Below are 16,998 nucleotides of genomic sequence, written 5' to 3' on the forward strand. Positions count from 1 at the left end.
AACACCCCAAAGACCCAAAACACCTCAAAGACCCAAAACACCCCAAAGACCCAAAACACCCCAAAGACCCAAAACACCCCCAAAGACCCAAAACACCCCAAAGACCCAAAACACCCCCAAAGACCCAAAACACCCCCAAAGACCCAAAACATCCCAAAGACCCAAAACACCCCAAAGACACAAAACACCCCAAAGACACAAAACACCCCAAATAACCCAAAACACCCCAAAGACCCAAAACACCCCAAAGACCCAAAACAACCCAAAGACCCAAAACACCCCAAAGACCCAACACACCCCAAAGACCCAAAACACCCCAAAGACCCAAAACACCCCAAAGACCCAAAACACCCCAAAGACCCAAAGAACCCCAAAGACCCAAAACACCCCAAAGATCCAAAACACCCCAAAGACCCAAAACACCCCAAATACCCAAAACACCCGAAAGACCCAAAACACCCCAAATACCCAAAACACCCCAAACACCCCAAAGACCCAAAACACCCCAAAGACCCAAAACACCCCAAAGACCCAAAACACCCCAAAGACCCAAAACACCCCAAAGATCCAAAACACCCCAAATACCCAAAACACCCGAAAGACCCAAAACACCCCAAAGACCCAAAACACCCAAAGACCCAAAGCACCCCAAAGACCCAAAACACCCCAAAGACCCAAAACACCCCAAAGACCCAAAACACCCCAAAGACCCAAAACACTCAAAAGACCCAAAACACCCCAAAGACGACAAAGACCCTGAAGACCACAAAGACCTTGAAGACCCAAAAGACTCCGAAGACACCAAAGATCCCGAAGACCCAAAACACCCCAAAGACCCAAAAATACCCTTCAAGGCCCGTAGGCTCAAAAAGACCCCAAAATTCCAAATGGCCCCGAAGACCCAAATGGCCCCAAAGACCCAAATGGCCCCAAAGAGCCAAATGGCCCCGAAGACCCAAATGGCCCCGAAGACCCAAATGGCCCCAAAGACCCAAATGGCCCCAAAGACCCAAATGGCCCCAAAGACCCAAATGGCCCCAAAGACCCAAATGGCCCCAAAGACCCAAATGGCCCCAAAGACCCAAATGGCGCCGAAGACCCAAATGGCCCCTAATGGCCATGAAGACCCAAATGGCCCCAAAAGGCCCTGAAGGCCCCAACGACCCAAAATACCATGAAGACCCAAACGGCCCTGAAGACCCAAACGACCCTGAAGACCCAAAACACCCCCAAGACCCAAAACACCCCAAAGACCCAAAAGATCCAAAATATGCTTAAATACCCCCGAAGACTCTTAAAGGCACAGAGGAAAGAAAAGACCTTTAAGACCCAAAAGCCTCTGAAGACACCAAAGACCCTGAAGACCCAAAACACCTCAAATACCCTTAAAGGCCCAGAGGATCCAAAAGACCCTGAAGACCCAAATGGCCCTGAAGACCCAAAACACCATGAAGACTAAAAAGACACCGAAATGGTCAAATATGCCTATCCCTCTGAAACGACGTGTGGTGAGGCGCGCAGGGCGCGCCGAGTCACGCCAGTGTATAATAATGTAAAGATTAAGTGATTAGGTTTTTGGAGCAAAGTTCATAGGTCAATGTTCTAATAGGTCTATAACTTGAGTATGGCTGAAGAGATGTAGTTCAAACTTGGTACAGGTATGTATAATAATGTAAAGATTAACTCATTAGACTTTGGGGTCAAGAGGTCAATGGTCAAAGTCTGTAATAGGTCTATAACTTGAGAACGGTAAAAGGGATCCAATTCAAACTTGGCACAGATATTGATAATGATGTGAAGACTAACTGATTAGATTTTGGGGTCAAGAGGTCAAAGGTCATGTCAGGTAAAAATGTGATATTTGTGAACAGCTGAAAGGATTTAAATTAAAACTTGGTACACATATGTACAATAATGTAAAGATTAACTGACGACATCTTGGGGTCAAGAGGTCAAAATCTGTAATAGGTCTTTAAGTTGAGATGGCAAATGGGATCTAATTCAAACTTGGTACAGATATGTATAATGATGTAAAGATTAACTGAGTAGATTTTGGGGTCAAGAGGTCAAAGGTCAGAGGTCATGCCAAGTAAAAATGTAATAACTTGAGAACAGCTGAATGGATTTAAAGCAAACTTGATACAAGTATTATAATGATGTAATAATGTGGGCGGAGCCATATGTCGTGATGTCAAAGAGTGCCTTTCTAGTTCGGTAAAGGATCAATATTCATGAACCAGATTGTGAAACTTCATTCTCATAGCTTTGTTCCAAGGGCTCATTTTAGAATCCTCACTAAACCTCTGACAGCCTCCACTTGTAGCTCGTCTGTCGTGATATTCCCCGGAATGCTTTTTAAATACTCAGTAAAGGGTTTCTTGATCATCTCTGTTGCTCCAACTATCACTGGTACAATTTCAGCTTTCTTCAATTTCCAAATCCTCTTGGCCTCATTTTTCAGATCCTGATATTTGAGTATTTTCTTGGTCTGTGAGGTATTTGGTCCAAAGTCATTGGGAACCGAACCCTCAATCAACAGTGCCATCTTTTCCTTTTTTGTGTGTTTGAGCACTACGTCCTGACAATGCTCTGCCTGGAATGTCCACACTTGATAGGATCATCTTGTCATGCATGAGCACTATATGTTCATTTTCAAGGATCGAGTTTGGTTTGTGTTTCCCGAATGTGAATAATCTCATGTTGCTTGAGGTGGGATGGGAATACAAAGATTTTTCACAAAAAGAACATTTGTTGGGCTTTTCCCCACTGTGAACAAAATAATGTGTCTTCAGTGCGGATGTAAATATAAAGGATTTTTCACAAACAGAACATTTGTGCGGCTTTTCTCCCCTGTGAATCAAATCATGTCTCTTGAATTTATATCTGCATATAAAGGATTTTTGACAAAAAGAACATTTGTGTGGCTTTTCTACTTTGTGAACAAAACTATGTTTATTTAGCTCGGATCTGCTAACAAATAATTTTTCACAAAAAGAACATTTGTGTGGCTATTCTCGCCTGTGAATGAACTGATGGTTCTTGAGTTGAGATTTCCATATGAAGGATTTTAGACAAAAAGAACATTTGTGCGGCATTTCTATTTTGTGATTGAGAACATGCCGCCTTAGGTCGTATCTCCTTGTAAAGGATTTTTGACAAAAGGAACATTTGTATGGCCTTTCCCCACTGTGAATTAAATCATGTCTGTTTAGATTGGATGAGGTTATAAAGGATTTTTGACAAACATTACATTTGTGTGGCTTTTCTCCCCTGTGAATCATCTCGTGCATCTTGAGGTGGCATGGGTATAAAAAGGACTTTTGACAAAGAGAGCATTTGTATGGCATTTCTCCACTGTGAATGAAATGATGTCTCTTCAGTTTAGATCTGTACAGGAAGGATTTTTGACAAACAGAACATTTGTGTGGCTTTTCCTCACTGTGAATCAACTCATGTATCTTGAGGTAGGAAGAGGATGTGAAGGATTTCTCACAAATGGAACATTTGTGTGGCTTTTCCACGCAATGTTTCATCTCATGTGTCTTGAGCTGGCATGGGAATAAAAAGGACTTTTGACAAACAGAACATTTGTGTGGCTTTTCTCCTCTGTGAATCAAATAATGTCTCTCCAGTCTAGATCTGCATATGAAGGATTTTTCACAAACAGAACATTTGTGTGGCTTTTCTCCACTGTGAATCAAATAATGTCTCTCCAGTCTAGATCTGCATATGAAGGATTTTTCACAAACAGAACATTTGTGTGGCTTTTCTTTCCTGTGAATCAAATCATGTCTCTTTAGTTGACATGACGATATGAAGGATTTTTTACAAACAAAACATTTGTGTGGATTTTCTGCCTTGTGAATCAACCCATGCCTCTTCAGGTAATATGACAACATGAAGGATTTTTCACAAAGAGAACATTTGTGTGGCTTTTCTGGCTTGTGAGTCAACCCATGCCTCTTCAGGTCATATGACAACATGAAGGCTTTTTCACAAACAGAACATTTGTGTGGCTTTTCTCCACTGTGAATCAAATAATGTGTCTTCAGTTTAGATCTGTATATGAAGGATTTTTTACAAACAGAACATTTGTGTGGCTTTTCTCCACTGTGAATCAAACAATGTGTCTTCAGTTTAGATCTGTATAAGAAGGATTTTTGACAAACAGAACATTTGTGTGGCTTTTCTGCCTTGTGAGTCAACCCATGCCTCTTTAGGTCATATGACAACATGAAGGATTTTTGACAAACAGAACATTCATACGCCATTTCTTTCATGTGAATAATTCCATGCCTCTTTAATGCAAATGAAGTAGCAAAAGCTTTACTACAAATGGTACACTTGTGTGGATTTTCACCATTATGAATGATCTCATGTTTGCTTTGCAGAGTAGAAGTTTGAAATGTTCTATTGCAGAAAGAACATCTGTGTGGTTTATTTCCCACGTGAGTCATCTCATGTACCTTTAGAAAAGAAGAAGTTGCAAAGGATTTTTCACAAAGTGAACACTTGCACAGCTTTTCGTCAGTTTGAATGGTCTCAGACGTCCCTAAGGTAGATGCAGAAATTGGGAAGGGTTTTTCAAAAACAGCATCTTGCTGTACATTATCACCAATGTGATTCATTTCACATTTTTTCACAGCAAATGAGGTTGTCCTTGTCTTATCCATGTTTCTTTTCAATATTGCATTGCATGAAAACGACCCAGCAGGACCTGAACTCAAATTTACAGGATGCTCCACAGATGTCTCTGCAACATAAGAAAAAAAGAAGAAGACAAAAAACACGTTTATGTTTTCAAAAATTATCCCATCTTTATAATATTTTTTGCATGGGATGGTGCAAAGGAAGGGCATGTGATAAGCAAAATGCGTGTTACTGAATGTGATGATGGCTGTCACTTAAAACTATGGAAGACCAACAGTGATGTTGAACATGTTGAACTTTCAATAAGAATTTAATATTCCAATATCTCTATTGCAGCTGCTTGTGACAGTGGTACAACTGTATCCAATGTGCCAGCTTACCCACAGTCTATCAGTACTGAGGTAAGTGATTGGGTGATTGTGTTAAATATGATGGCAAGAATTTTCCAGGGGAAGTGACCCAAATTATTGGTGATGACACTGAAGTTACTGTGATGGAATCAGTGCAGAATGGTCTGTGGAGGTTGCCAGTACCAGCTGACATTCTTGACTCTAAGCCTCAGTTTATGGTCTGCAAAACTGAACCTCCAGTTCCAGTAATCGCTGCTGCAGATGAACATGTTCACTATAAATTCAACACCAACATTCAAATTCAGCAATAAATGGTGCACCTGGTTAAATGCAATGGTTGGTGTGTGACATTATGTGTGTTAAACACAATACAGGCACCATCATTCTATAACATAAAGCTTAAGCAGACTATATTTGGTTTCATGTGTTCCATGACAAGGATAAAAACTTATATCTCGAAAATTTGAAGATTTGCACGATATAAATACTGTAACAAGAGTTGTAATCATATAATTTATCTCGTGTCAAGCATTTGTACACTGTACTTGACTTTCTGTGTGAAACAACTCTGTGATTTAAGGCTACAGCAGCAAGTTTTTTTTTTTTGTTACTGTTTTATAGCTTCACCGTGTTGTTTTCAAGTGGTATTTCATGGAAAGGTATTCCGGTTTGAAAAGTTTTGGATTACCTTGTGAAAATTGAGCTTTGTGGAAGAAATAAAAAGCATCATTCATTTCAATACGACCAAAAATATATTTTGCATGCTGGGATGAGTTTGTGTGGAATGGCCCAAAATCGGCTTTTTTTGTCACCTAACCAGCTCATTCATCTAGTTTTGTCATAACTCATTCACAACTTTTTAAAATATCGTGCTATATATCGTTTTGGCAGCATCTCTCAATGGTAAATAATCACTTAAAATTTTAATACCTTCACGTATCCGGCTGGATTCGGATCTTCACCATAATGAATCAATTTGTCCTAATCACACGACACCGATCAGTTCATCCAAACTGACGTTTGTAGACATACAGAAGTGAACCATTTGCTTAACCCCCACTTTTTTCACTTTGCATACACGGGGTAACAATGGGAAAGTTAAAAGAGACATCTTCAAAAAGAATATTGGCATATTAATTGATAAATACTGTTACATTTCTTGTGTTAGAAGCAATCGCTTGATTTAATTTTAGATCTTCTTTTCCTGTCTTGGGTTTTTAAGGTAAAGAATCACCTGAAAGTTATTCAGTGAAAGATGATTTTGAGAGAACTGCATCTTTCTTCAATGTTCACAAAGAGTGCTTATTGCTGTTCTTTTATGCGAATGCTGCAGGAAACGATTCACTGAGACCTGTTGAGAAACAGGCTAAACAAATAAATAAAAAACTTCAATCATCTTTGTTGATGAGAAGGCATCTCTCCTACATTTAAAAACATTATCATGTTTGTGTCATCTAAACTACCTTTTGATTTTTCATTAAGTAAGGAAGTAAGTTAATAACAAAACAAAGAAACGAACATCCATTAATATCTGAATGGTTTTTGAAATTAATCCAATCTTTACTGAAAATTGATTAATATTCAAGATTTGAGGTCTAATGAAAGAGCGGTTCAGGATTATTACATCGACATTCATGCAACAGCGGATCCAAAGAGGACAATAATCCAAAATAGGAAAGAAAAGTAGGCAAAAAGAAGACTTTTGGAGCCCGTCTTCTTGTTTTTTTGGGGTTTTTTTGTATGCAAGATTGAGGCTCGTGTAAGAGCGAACATTAATGACAAAAAAAAAAAAGGACACATAAAACATATAATAAAGGGAGCGGGAGACAAGATGGGAAGAGAGAGAGGGAAGCACACAAGTACAACATTGGAGAACAGGGACATCGGGAGATCTGTGGGAGGGAGAGGGCTTGGTGGGAGGGGGCATGGGAAGGGGGGGGGGGGCGGAGGTTGGGACAGGTATAAAACACATGGACACTGCTCGGACTTCCAGGAAAGAAGTTGGTATTTCAAAAAAGAGGATCAATTAACGGGGGTAGAAAATATCAAGGTTTTGGATGGGGGAAGATAAGAGATGGTGGTGAACAGCTGTTTTAAAGACCTGGAGGGAGGAGTGGGATTGAAGAGAGGGAAGGAGTTTGTTCCAGAGGCGAGAGTAAAGAGGAATGAAAGAGTGAAGGTGAGCAGAGAGTCTTGATTTTCGCAATTTCACCAGAAGATGGTTGCTGACAGATCTTGTGCGAACTGTGGCAATATTTGGGGGACAGAGCACAGATAGAGCTGGGGGAGCTAGGCTGGAGAGGAGTCCATAGAAGACAGAAAGACCATTGCAGCATATGGAGACAGAATTGGGAGGAAGTGGTATACAATAATTGATTGATTAATTGCATAATTAAAATAAATCAATAGTAATCATAAAATAATTAATTTCTTAATCAATTGAAAAATAGCATACCTAAACCACCACTGCCTCATCTGAATCCATAAGTTTTTGAAAATTAATTAACGCAGTAATTAATCGGGAAAAAAAATATTAATTGATTCATTGATTATATCAACAAATCAAAATTATCCTTTATAGCCAAAAACACTTGGTCACTGTCATGTCCAAATTTCAGCTTCCAAGCTCAAAAGGTGCATGAGATATAATGTTAAATAAGAATAATTAAATAATTATTCAATGAATTGATTAATCAGTAAATCAAAAATACCCTTTATACAGCCAAATCACTTGGTTATTGTCATGTCCAAATATCAGCTTCCGAACTCAAAAGGTGCCTGAGATATTGCCCAGATGAGAAAGAAAATAAACAACTGATTAATAAATTGATAATCATTAAGTAATCAATGAAAAAATTGATTAATAAAAAAAACAAGTAAAGATACATTCAAAGTACACCGCCCCCATGCCAAATAATGAAATATCCTACAGCGCGGCATTGCCGGGGCGCCTCGGGCGCCCGGCAATACCGCAGTGCACCTCATAGAGGCTGCATTGGGAGGGAGAGGTGTTCGCTAATTGATTGATTAATTGTATGATTAAAAGCAATAAAAGATTATCACAAAATATTTTCTTAATCAATTGGCTAATAGCATAACTAAACCAGTAGTGCTTCATCCGAAGACCTATCTTTTAGAAATTAAATTAAATAAGTCATTAATAAAAAATTAAATAATTAATTGATTAATCAATAAGTAATTAATCAATTAATCAATAAATAATTAAGCGATTAAATGATTAATCAATAAATCAAAAATATCCTTGAGAGCCACAACACGGTCACTGTCATGTCCAAATATTAGCTTCCCAGCTCAAAAGGTGCCTGAGATATTGGCCAAATGACAAAGAAAATAAATGAATGATTAATAAAGAAAATAAATAAATAATAATCATTAAAAAATTAAATTATTAATCAATTCGGTCACAGAACACATAAACCACCACCATTTCATCAGAATCTGTAACTGAAAAAACAAACAATTTTTTAGTACTTAATCGAATAATTAAATAATTAATCGATTAATTGATTAATCAATAAATCACAAATATCCTTGATAGCCACATCACTTGGTCACTCATGTCCAAATATTAGCTTCCGAGCTCAAAAGGTGCCTGAGATATTGGCCAAATGAGAAAGAAAATAAATAAATGATTAATAATGAAAATAAATAAACAATAATCATAAAAAAATTAAATTATTAATCAATTCGGTCAGAGAACACATAAACCACCACCATTTCATCAGAATCTGTAACTTAAAAAAAAATTTTTTTTGGTCATTAATCGAATAATTAAATAATTAATCGATTAATTGATTAATTAATAAATCAAAAATAGCCTTTGCAGCCAAATCACCTGGTCTTTGGCATGTCCAAATATCAGCTTCCTAACTCAAGAGGTGCCTGAGTTAATGGTCAGAAGAGAAATGAAATTTAATTAATTAAATAAGTACTTAATTAAACGCTAATAATTAAATAACTCCTCAATTAATTGATTAATCAAAAAACAAAAATACAGTTTTTGTCAAAGGACTTTCTCACTACTGTGCCGAAATTTCAGCTTCCTAGCTCAAAGGATGGCTGAGATATCGTCCGGACAAACAAACAAGAAAACAAACAAGAAAACAAGAAAGCAAGAAAACAAACAACCAGAGTGAAAATTGAGTACTCTCTTTCAGCGTGCGTCACTGCCGAGCCCCCTTCGGTGCCCAGCAATGACGATTTGCAATGCCTGGAGATGGCATAGGAAAGGAGCGGTGTACAAAAACTAGAGCAATGCAACTGTGTGGCCAATATGCCTCCTCATAGTCCCACAACGGGTATATGCCCTCGTTCACTGTCCTAAAAATAAACAAGTTTGATTTAAATCCTTTCAGCTGTTTTCAAGTATCACATTTTCACCAGCCATGACAGGTTTCGCATCGATCGGTGAAACAGTTTCAGAGAAGGGATTTTTTTAAATCTCGGCTTTCAAGCTATTTTGGTTGCCACACCACGTGACATGACCTTAAAAATGTACACTCTGATAATTATGTATGGGTAGGAGATCACTTTTGTGAAGTTTTGTGTTGATCGGATAAGGTTCGTTTTTCTATCCAAAATGGCTGCCAAACCACGTGACCTACGACATCATCATATATTTTGGTCGATTTTAAACCTCATATTGATCCTTCACAGTTTGGAAACATGAAAGGAAGTTCTATCAACCACTAGTTAGTCCATATGCTGGATGTTATACATCGAAATCTTGACCAACGAGGTCATTATATGAATATTTGCACTTTTGAATTTACCAAGGCCTTGGACCTGGTCAATCACTCCAAGGTCATCGAAAAGCTCGTTCAGCTTGGGGTTGATGCTTCCATCCTACCTACAGAGTGCAGTTTCCTTTCTGATCGTTCCCAGGTGGTTCTTTATCAAGGGAAGACATCATATTATTTGTGTCTCTCCTGCGGAGTTCCACAAGGGACGAAACTAGGACCAATTTTGCTCCTTGTTCTGGCGAATGATGCAGCTGTAACAACAGAACATCGTGAGAAATATGTGGATGATTTGAGGCTGGTTGAGGTTGAAATGTTGAACAGAACTGAGCATAGTTCGATGCAAGCCCATGTTGATGCACTTGGTGTTTGGTGTTGCCTTAACGATGTTAGGCCGAAGCGGAGAAATGCAAGATTATGCAAATGTATTTTCTTCAGAATGTTCCACCCCAATTAAACATCGTCATTGACAACATCGCTCTGCAAAGAGTTCAATCGCTCACTCTCCTTGGTGTTATAATCCAATCTGATCTGAAGTGGAATAGTCAAATCCAGCAGATGGTATCTCGTGCTGCTCGACGACTCCTCGTTCTTTGTACCTTGAAAAAAATTCCATGTGAGTGCCGCTGATCTTGTTGAAATATACAAAGTGTACATTCGCCCTTTGCTGGAGTTCGGTGCCCATGTGGGGTTCTGGCATTACAAGGGCTCAGAGCGATGAGATTGAACAACTCCAGAAGCGTGCGCTCCGTTTTATTGCGTACCCTTCTATTCAGTCATTTGCGCAACAACTTTGTCGTTTTGGTTTACAGTTGTTGAGCGAACGCAGGAATGAGCTTCCCTTGCGTTTTGGTCTTGGTCTTTTAAAATGTGATAGTCACCGTGACATTCTTCCTCCTACCCGACAATCTGTGTCTCGATATGATATGCAACTCAGGAATGCTCAACATCTTGACCTACCTCGGTGTGAGACTCAAAGATACAAGAATTCAACAATTCCTTTTTTGACTGAAATGCTCAATTTCAATAAACCGAAATGAAATGAAATCATTTTCAAACTATATGCAACATTGGTGTTAGATGATAGGGGAAGTGGTTTCAGAGATATAATTATTTAATATTTCCCTTCAATCCAATATGGATGCCACACCATATGACCAATGTTGTTCTCGTGATCATCTTTTAATCGCCATGCCTAGTCAATGACACATATAAAGTTTCGAGTCAATCGATTTGGTGGTTTAGGAGAAGATGTTTTTTTTCCGGTTTTAGGTTAAATCCAATAAGGCTGCCAAACCATGTGACCTATGATGTCATCTTATAATAGAGCAAACATATATGGGTATGTATGTTTACATGCGAGCAAAACGTCTTCTTCTTCTTCTTCAAACAAAATTAACACCCAAAACAGTCCGTGAACTCTTAATTACGTTTAGATCGCCGAGACCCCTCAGACCTTTCACGACCCTTTAAGCCCCCAAAGACCCTTAAGACCACCAAGACCCCTGAAGACCCAAAATACCCTGAAGACCCAAAACACACTGAAGACCCAAAACACACTGAAGACCCAAAACACACCGAAGACCCAAGACACACCGAAGACCTAAAACACACCGAAGACCCAAAACACACCGAAGACCCAAAACACACCGAAGACCCAAAACACACCGAAGACCCAAAACACACCGAAGACCCAAAACACACCGAAGACCCAAAACTCACCTTAGACCCAAAACACACCGAAGACCCAAAACACACAGAAGACCAAAAACACACCGAAGACCCAAAACACACCGAAGATCCAAAACACCCCGAAGACCCAAAACTCACCTTAGACCCAAAACACACTGAAGACCCAAAACACACAGAAGACCAAAAACACACCGAAGACCCAAAACACACCGAAGACCCAAAACACACCGAAGACCCAAAACACCCCGAAGACCCAAAACACCCCGAAGACCCAAAACACCCCGAAGACCAAAAACACCCCGAAGACCCAAAACACCCCAAAGACCCAATCTCGCGAGATCTTGGAGACGGCGGCAGGGATTTTCGAAGCTCCACACGGTCTCCACGTTTTTCGAAGTTAAGTCTGTTCACAATTGTATTTTGTCGAAACTGTATTTATCTTTCGGTGTGTGAAGTTATTGTGTGCAACTTTGGTTGTTTCTCGGTGTTTATCTTTCATAAATTGATCGTCTGTTTGCCGTGTCACGAGCAAGGCCTTGTACAGTGTGCACTGTACAACCTTGAGGCTTTGTTTTTCTCTCAGTGGTCCGTCGTTTGTGATCCAATAACTTTCGTTCTCTGTATTCCCAGTCTTTTCACCCATAGCCTACTTCCTTGTGTTAATCTCAACTCAAAAAAAAAACAAAAAAAAAACAACATTTCCTTCTCTGTTCTCATTCGTTTATTCATTCTTATTCGTTCGTTCGTTCTTCGACCACGTGTTTCTCCCCCATTTCCCCAGATAGTTTTCACTCATTAACCTTCAATGTTTACACTTTCCCCTCAAGTTATGTATTCCGTCATATTTTATAACACCTTTTTCTTCTTCTTCTTTAAAAGGCTGCTTTCGACTTGCTCACCAAATCAATTCATCCCAAAAAAAATATCCATCTCCTATAGTGCCTTTTTTCTACATTCCCTAAACTCTCCTGCACTCCATCCTCCATCCAGCATCCTTAAACGTATTTTTAACTCGAAGGTCACAAGAAACTCATTTTGCAATAAATGTTCGTTTCCCATAAATCGTACACTTTCAAAAATCCAATCTCACCCCTCCCCTCCAAATCTTCCCCATAACCCCTCCCCTCCAAATCTTCCCCATCACCCCTCCCCTCCAAATCTTCCCCATCACCCATCCCTTTCAAATCTCCCCCCTTGCCCCCTCCCTCCTAAACTACCCCCTCACCCCTCCCCGCCAAGACGCCCCTCGCCCCTCCCCTCCTAGACTCCTGCCTCACCCCTCCCCTCCAAATCTCCCCCATATCCCATCCCTTTCAAATCCCTCCCCTTGTCCCTTCCCTCCCAAACTCCCCCCTCACCCCTCCCCTTCAAATCTCCCCACCCTCATTGCTTCTCAATTTCCCCCCGCTCACTCCCCCTCCTCAAAGCGTCCTCCCCGCTTCTTCCCCCTTCAAACTCTCACCTCCATCTCCCCCAACCTTCTGCCTCGCTCTTCCCCCTCCTCAAATAACACCTCATTGTGGCTCACCCAATCACCATCAAACCTTTTGTCCGCCCCATCCTTCCCTTTCTCCAAGCTATTCTGAAATCTCTGACACACCTTCAACAGCTCTCCCTACCTCTTCCACCTCTTCCACATCTTACCCTACCCCTCCTCCCCCCTGTTCTGTATCTGATGCTCCCCCTTCCTCTTCATTAACGGTATGGACCTCAAACATCCGGGGCCTTCGTTCAAACTTAACTGATCTCTCCATACAGGTTGCTTCTGTCAAACCAGACGTGATCTGCTTAACAGAAACTTTCCTCCTTTATGATGTCTCTGATTCCATAGTATCTCTCCCGGGCTACTCCCTCCTCCGGTATGATAGACCTGAGCCTCGTCCTGGAGGCGGGGTTGCTATCTTTATCAAAAACTCTCTTCCTCACTCGCCCTGCACTGCACCCTCTCCACCTCACCCCCAGGAATACCTCTGGCTACGGCTTCCCCTTCGCTCCCACCTCTTGTTCATATGTGTGTTGTACCGTCCACCAAACAGTGATGACTCCATCTACATCTCGCTGTCTGATGATATGGACCAACTTCTATCTACTCATCCCAACTCTCTCTTCCTCATATGTGGTGATTTCAACTGTCATCATGCCAGTTGGCTGGGTGTGGGTACCTCTCTCACCAGCCATGGCTCCTCAGCAAAGGACTTCTGCGACTCACTGGGACTGACACAATCTGTCAATTTCCCGACCCGGATCTCAGTCAACGGAACATCTTCTCTTCTGGACTTGGTTATGACTAACTTCCCTGAAAATGTCTGCTGCTCTTCTTCTGCTCCGATCGGATCATCTGATCATGTCCTTGTTAAAGTGGACATCTCTCTGACCATCCTCAGGGAGCCTGCTCAGCGTCGACGAGTCTGGCATTTCACTCAGGCCAACTGGCACGGTCTTCAAGCAGCCATCAATCATCTGGACTGGTCTCCCATCTCTACCACCTCTGACATCAACTCATCCTGGGAATTCTTCCAAAGTAAATTGCTCTCTCTCATGCACAGATTTATCCCATCTCGTCTTCAGTTGTCATACCCTTCCTCCCGTCCATGGTACATGGAATCTTGTGGTGAGGCTGTTGCCCAGAAACAACTTGTCTTCGTCTCCTGGAAAGCAAATCCAACGGAAGGAAATCTCATTTCCTTTCACAAAGCCCGAAACAAGTGTGTGTCCACCCTCAGGAGAGCCAGGAAACAATATCTCTCCGTTCTCAAGACCGAACTCTCTTATCTGTCTCCCTCTTCCAAATCCTGGTGGCGTCTGGTCAAATCCGTTTCTGGTGTTTGTTCCCCCTCCATCCCCTCCCTTACCTCAAACGGCTACACAGCTGACTCCGCACGTGAAAAAGCTGAATGCCTCAACTCTGTGTTTGCCTCTAAATCTTGTGTCCCAAACCCATCCCTCTCTGTACCCACCATACCCAGTCGTACCCTGCTGCTCCTGGACTCCGTGTCCTTTCCTCCTGACAAGGTGGAAAAGTTTCTGTCAACCCTCGACTCTGATTCTGCAACTGGACCCGACGGCATCAGCCCACGGGTCCTAAAATCCTGCTCTGCTGCTCTATCTCACCCTCTCTCTGTTCTCTTCACCCTCTCTTTTGCTCAAGGTCAACTGCCATCTGCTTGGAAATCAGCCAACATCACCGCTTTGCACAAAAAAGGTGCAAAAACAGATCCTAGCAACTACAGACCAATCAGCCTTCTCCCAATTATCAGCAAAGTCATGGAATCCATCATTGCTTCTGATATGAAATCTTTCCTCTTCTCCAATGGCTTGATCTCTGATCATCAATTTGGTTTCAGACCAGGTCACTCTACTCTGGACATGCTGCTTCTGCTGTCTCAACAATGGATGGAGGTCCTCAATGCCAAACAGGAAATTAGAGCTGTCTCCCTCGACATATCACGTGCCTTCGACACGGTCTGGCACCCCGCTCTGCTCACCAAACTCTCCTCCTTTGGTATCCATGGAAATCTCCACGCATGGCTGGCGGACTTCCTCTCTAGTCGTCGTCAACGTGTGGCCCTGAATGGGTTTCTCTCATCTCCTCTTCCTGTTCAGGCTGGAGTTCCCCAAGGCAGTGTTCTGGGCCCCGTGCTTTTTCTGGTCTTCATCAATGATCTCTCTGACTCTCTCGAAAATCCTCTCTATCTCTTTGCTGATGACTCCACTCTCTGCCGCTCCATTCCTCTTCCCTCAGATCGGCAGTCTGCTGCCTCCTCACTCTCTGAAGACCTGGACAAAATCACAGACTGGTTAAACAAGTGGAACATGTCTTTCAATCCTGACAAATCTCACACTCTTACTATGTCTCTCCGAAAAGATCGACTGGACAACCCTCCCATCTACTTTCTCAACAATCCTCTCCAAGAAGTTCTGTCGCTCAAGATTTTGGGTCTCACTATCTGCCATGATCTTTCTTGGGAAAACCACATTTCCAAGCTGGCCTCCAAAGCCAGTCGCCGACTGGGCATCCTCCGTCGTGCGAAGTCCTTCCTCGGCACACCTGAGCTCCTCACCACATACAAGGCTTTCATCCGCAGCTCAATGGAATACTGTTCTCCCCTATGGGCCGGTGCTCCTGCCTCACACCTAGCTCGGCTTCACGCTGTTGAAACCAAAGCTTTCAGAATTATTGGAATCTCCCGCGATGAAGCTATCTCTGAGGGCCTTTCACTCACTCACCGCAGGCAGGTAGGTGGTCTTTCTGTCTTCTACCGACTCCTCTCCGGCCTTGCACCCCCAGCTCTCTCTGTGCTCTGTCCCCCAAATATTCCTACAGGTCGCACAAGATCTGCCAGCAACCCTCTGATGGTTAAACTGCCGAAATCTCGGCTCTCCGCTCACCTTCACTCTTTCATTCCTCTTTTCTCCCGCCTCTGGAACAAACTCCCTCACTCCCTTCAATCCCACTCCTCCCTCCAGGTCTTTAAAACAGCTGTTCACCACCATCTCTTATCTTCCCCCATCCAAAACCTTGATCTTTTCTACCCCCGCTAATTCACCCCAGATCCACCTTGTTTGAAATTCCAACTTCTTTCCTGGAAGTCCTGGCAGTGTACATATGTTTTATACCTCTCCCACTGCCCCCTTCCCATGCCCCCCCCCCCCCCCCAAAGCCCTCGCCCTCTCTCAGATCTCTCGATGTCTCCATGTCTCTCGGTCCCTGCTCTCAAATGTTGTGTTTGTGTCCTTCCCCCTCTCTCCCCATCTTGTCAACCGCTCCCTATGTTATATGTTTTATGTGTCGGTTTGTCTTTCTGTGTGATTAATGTTCGCTCTTTCACGAGCCTCGATCTTGTATACAAAAAAAAAAAAAAAAAAAAAAAAAAAAAAAACACCCCGAAGACCCAAAACACCCCAAAGACTCAAAATAACCCGAAGACCCAAAATAAACCGAAGACCAAAATAAACTGAAGACCCAAAATAACTCGAAGACCCAAAACACCCTGAAGACCCAAAAGACCCAAAACACCCTGAAGACCACGAAGTCCCTTAAAGACCACAAAGACCCCAAAACACCCCAAATACCCCACAGGCCCAGAGGATACAAAAGACCCAAATGGCTCCAAAGACCCAAAAGACCCCGAAGACCCAAAACACCCTGAAGACCCCAAAGAACCTTAAGGATCCTTTAGAACCTTAAATACCCTTAAAGACCCAGAGGAACCAAAAGACTCTTTAGACCCAAAAGCCCCTGAAGACCCAAAACACCCAAAATACTCCAAAGATCCAAAAGACCCAAAAGACCCCAAAGACCCAAAACACACCGAAAACCCAAAACACACAGAAGACCCAAAACACACCGAAGACCCAAATGTCCCCAAAGACCCAAATGGCCCCGAAGACCCAAATGGCCCCAAAATGACCAAAAGACCCAAAATACCCTGAAGACCCCAAAGACCCAAAATACCCTGAAGACCCAAACGACCCCAAAGACCCAAAAGACCCGAAGACCCAAACGACCCCGAAGACCCAAAAGACCCAAAACACCCCGAAGACCC

The 16,998-nt window shown here is 42.1% G+C and overlaps 1 protein-coding gene across 1 annotated transcript in view; it reads right to left on the bottom strand.

Moving 5' to 3' along the window:
- Window positions 1-5,149: 5,149 nt before the first annotated feature.
- Window positions 5,150-16,998, bottom strand: part of LOC137428670 (uncharacterized) — a 30,803-nt gene continuing 18,954 nt past the window's right edge. The window contains exon 6 of the mRNA XM_078777051.1: window positions 5,150-5,274. Coding sequence (XP_078633177.1) covers window positions 5,150-5,274 — 125 coding nt within the window. The remainder of the gene's footprint in view (window positions 5,275-16,998) is intronic.

The sequence above is a fragment of the Myxine glutinosa genome, chromosome 5 (assembly GCF_964187855.1).
Source record: "Myxine glutinosa chromosome 5, kmMyxGlut1.1, whole genome shotgun sequence".
Classification (NCBI taxonomy): domain Eukaryota; kingdom Metazoa; phylum Chordata; class Myxini; order Myxiniformes; family Myxinidae; genus Myxine; species Myxine glutinosa.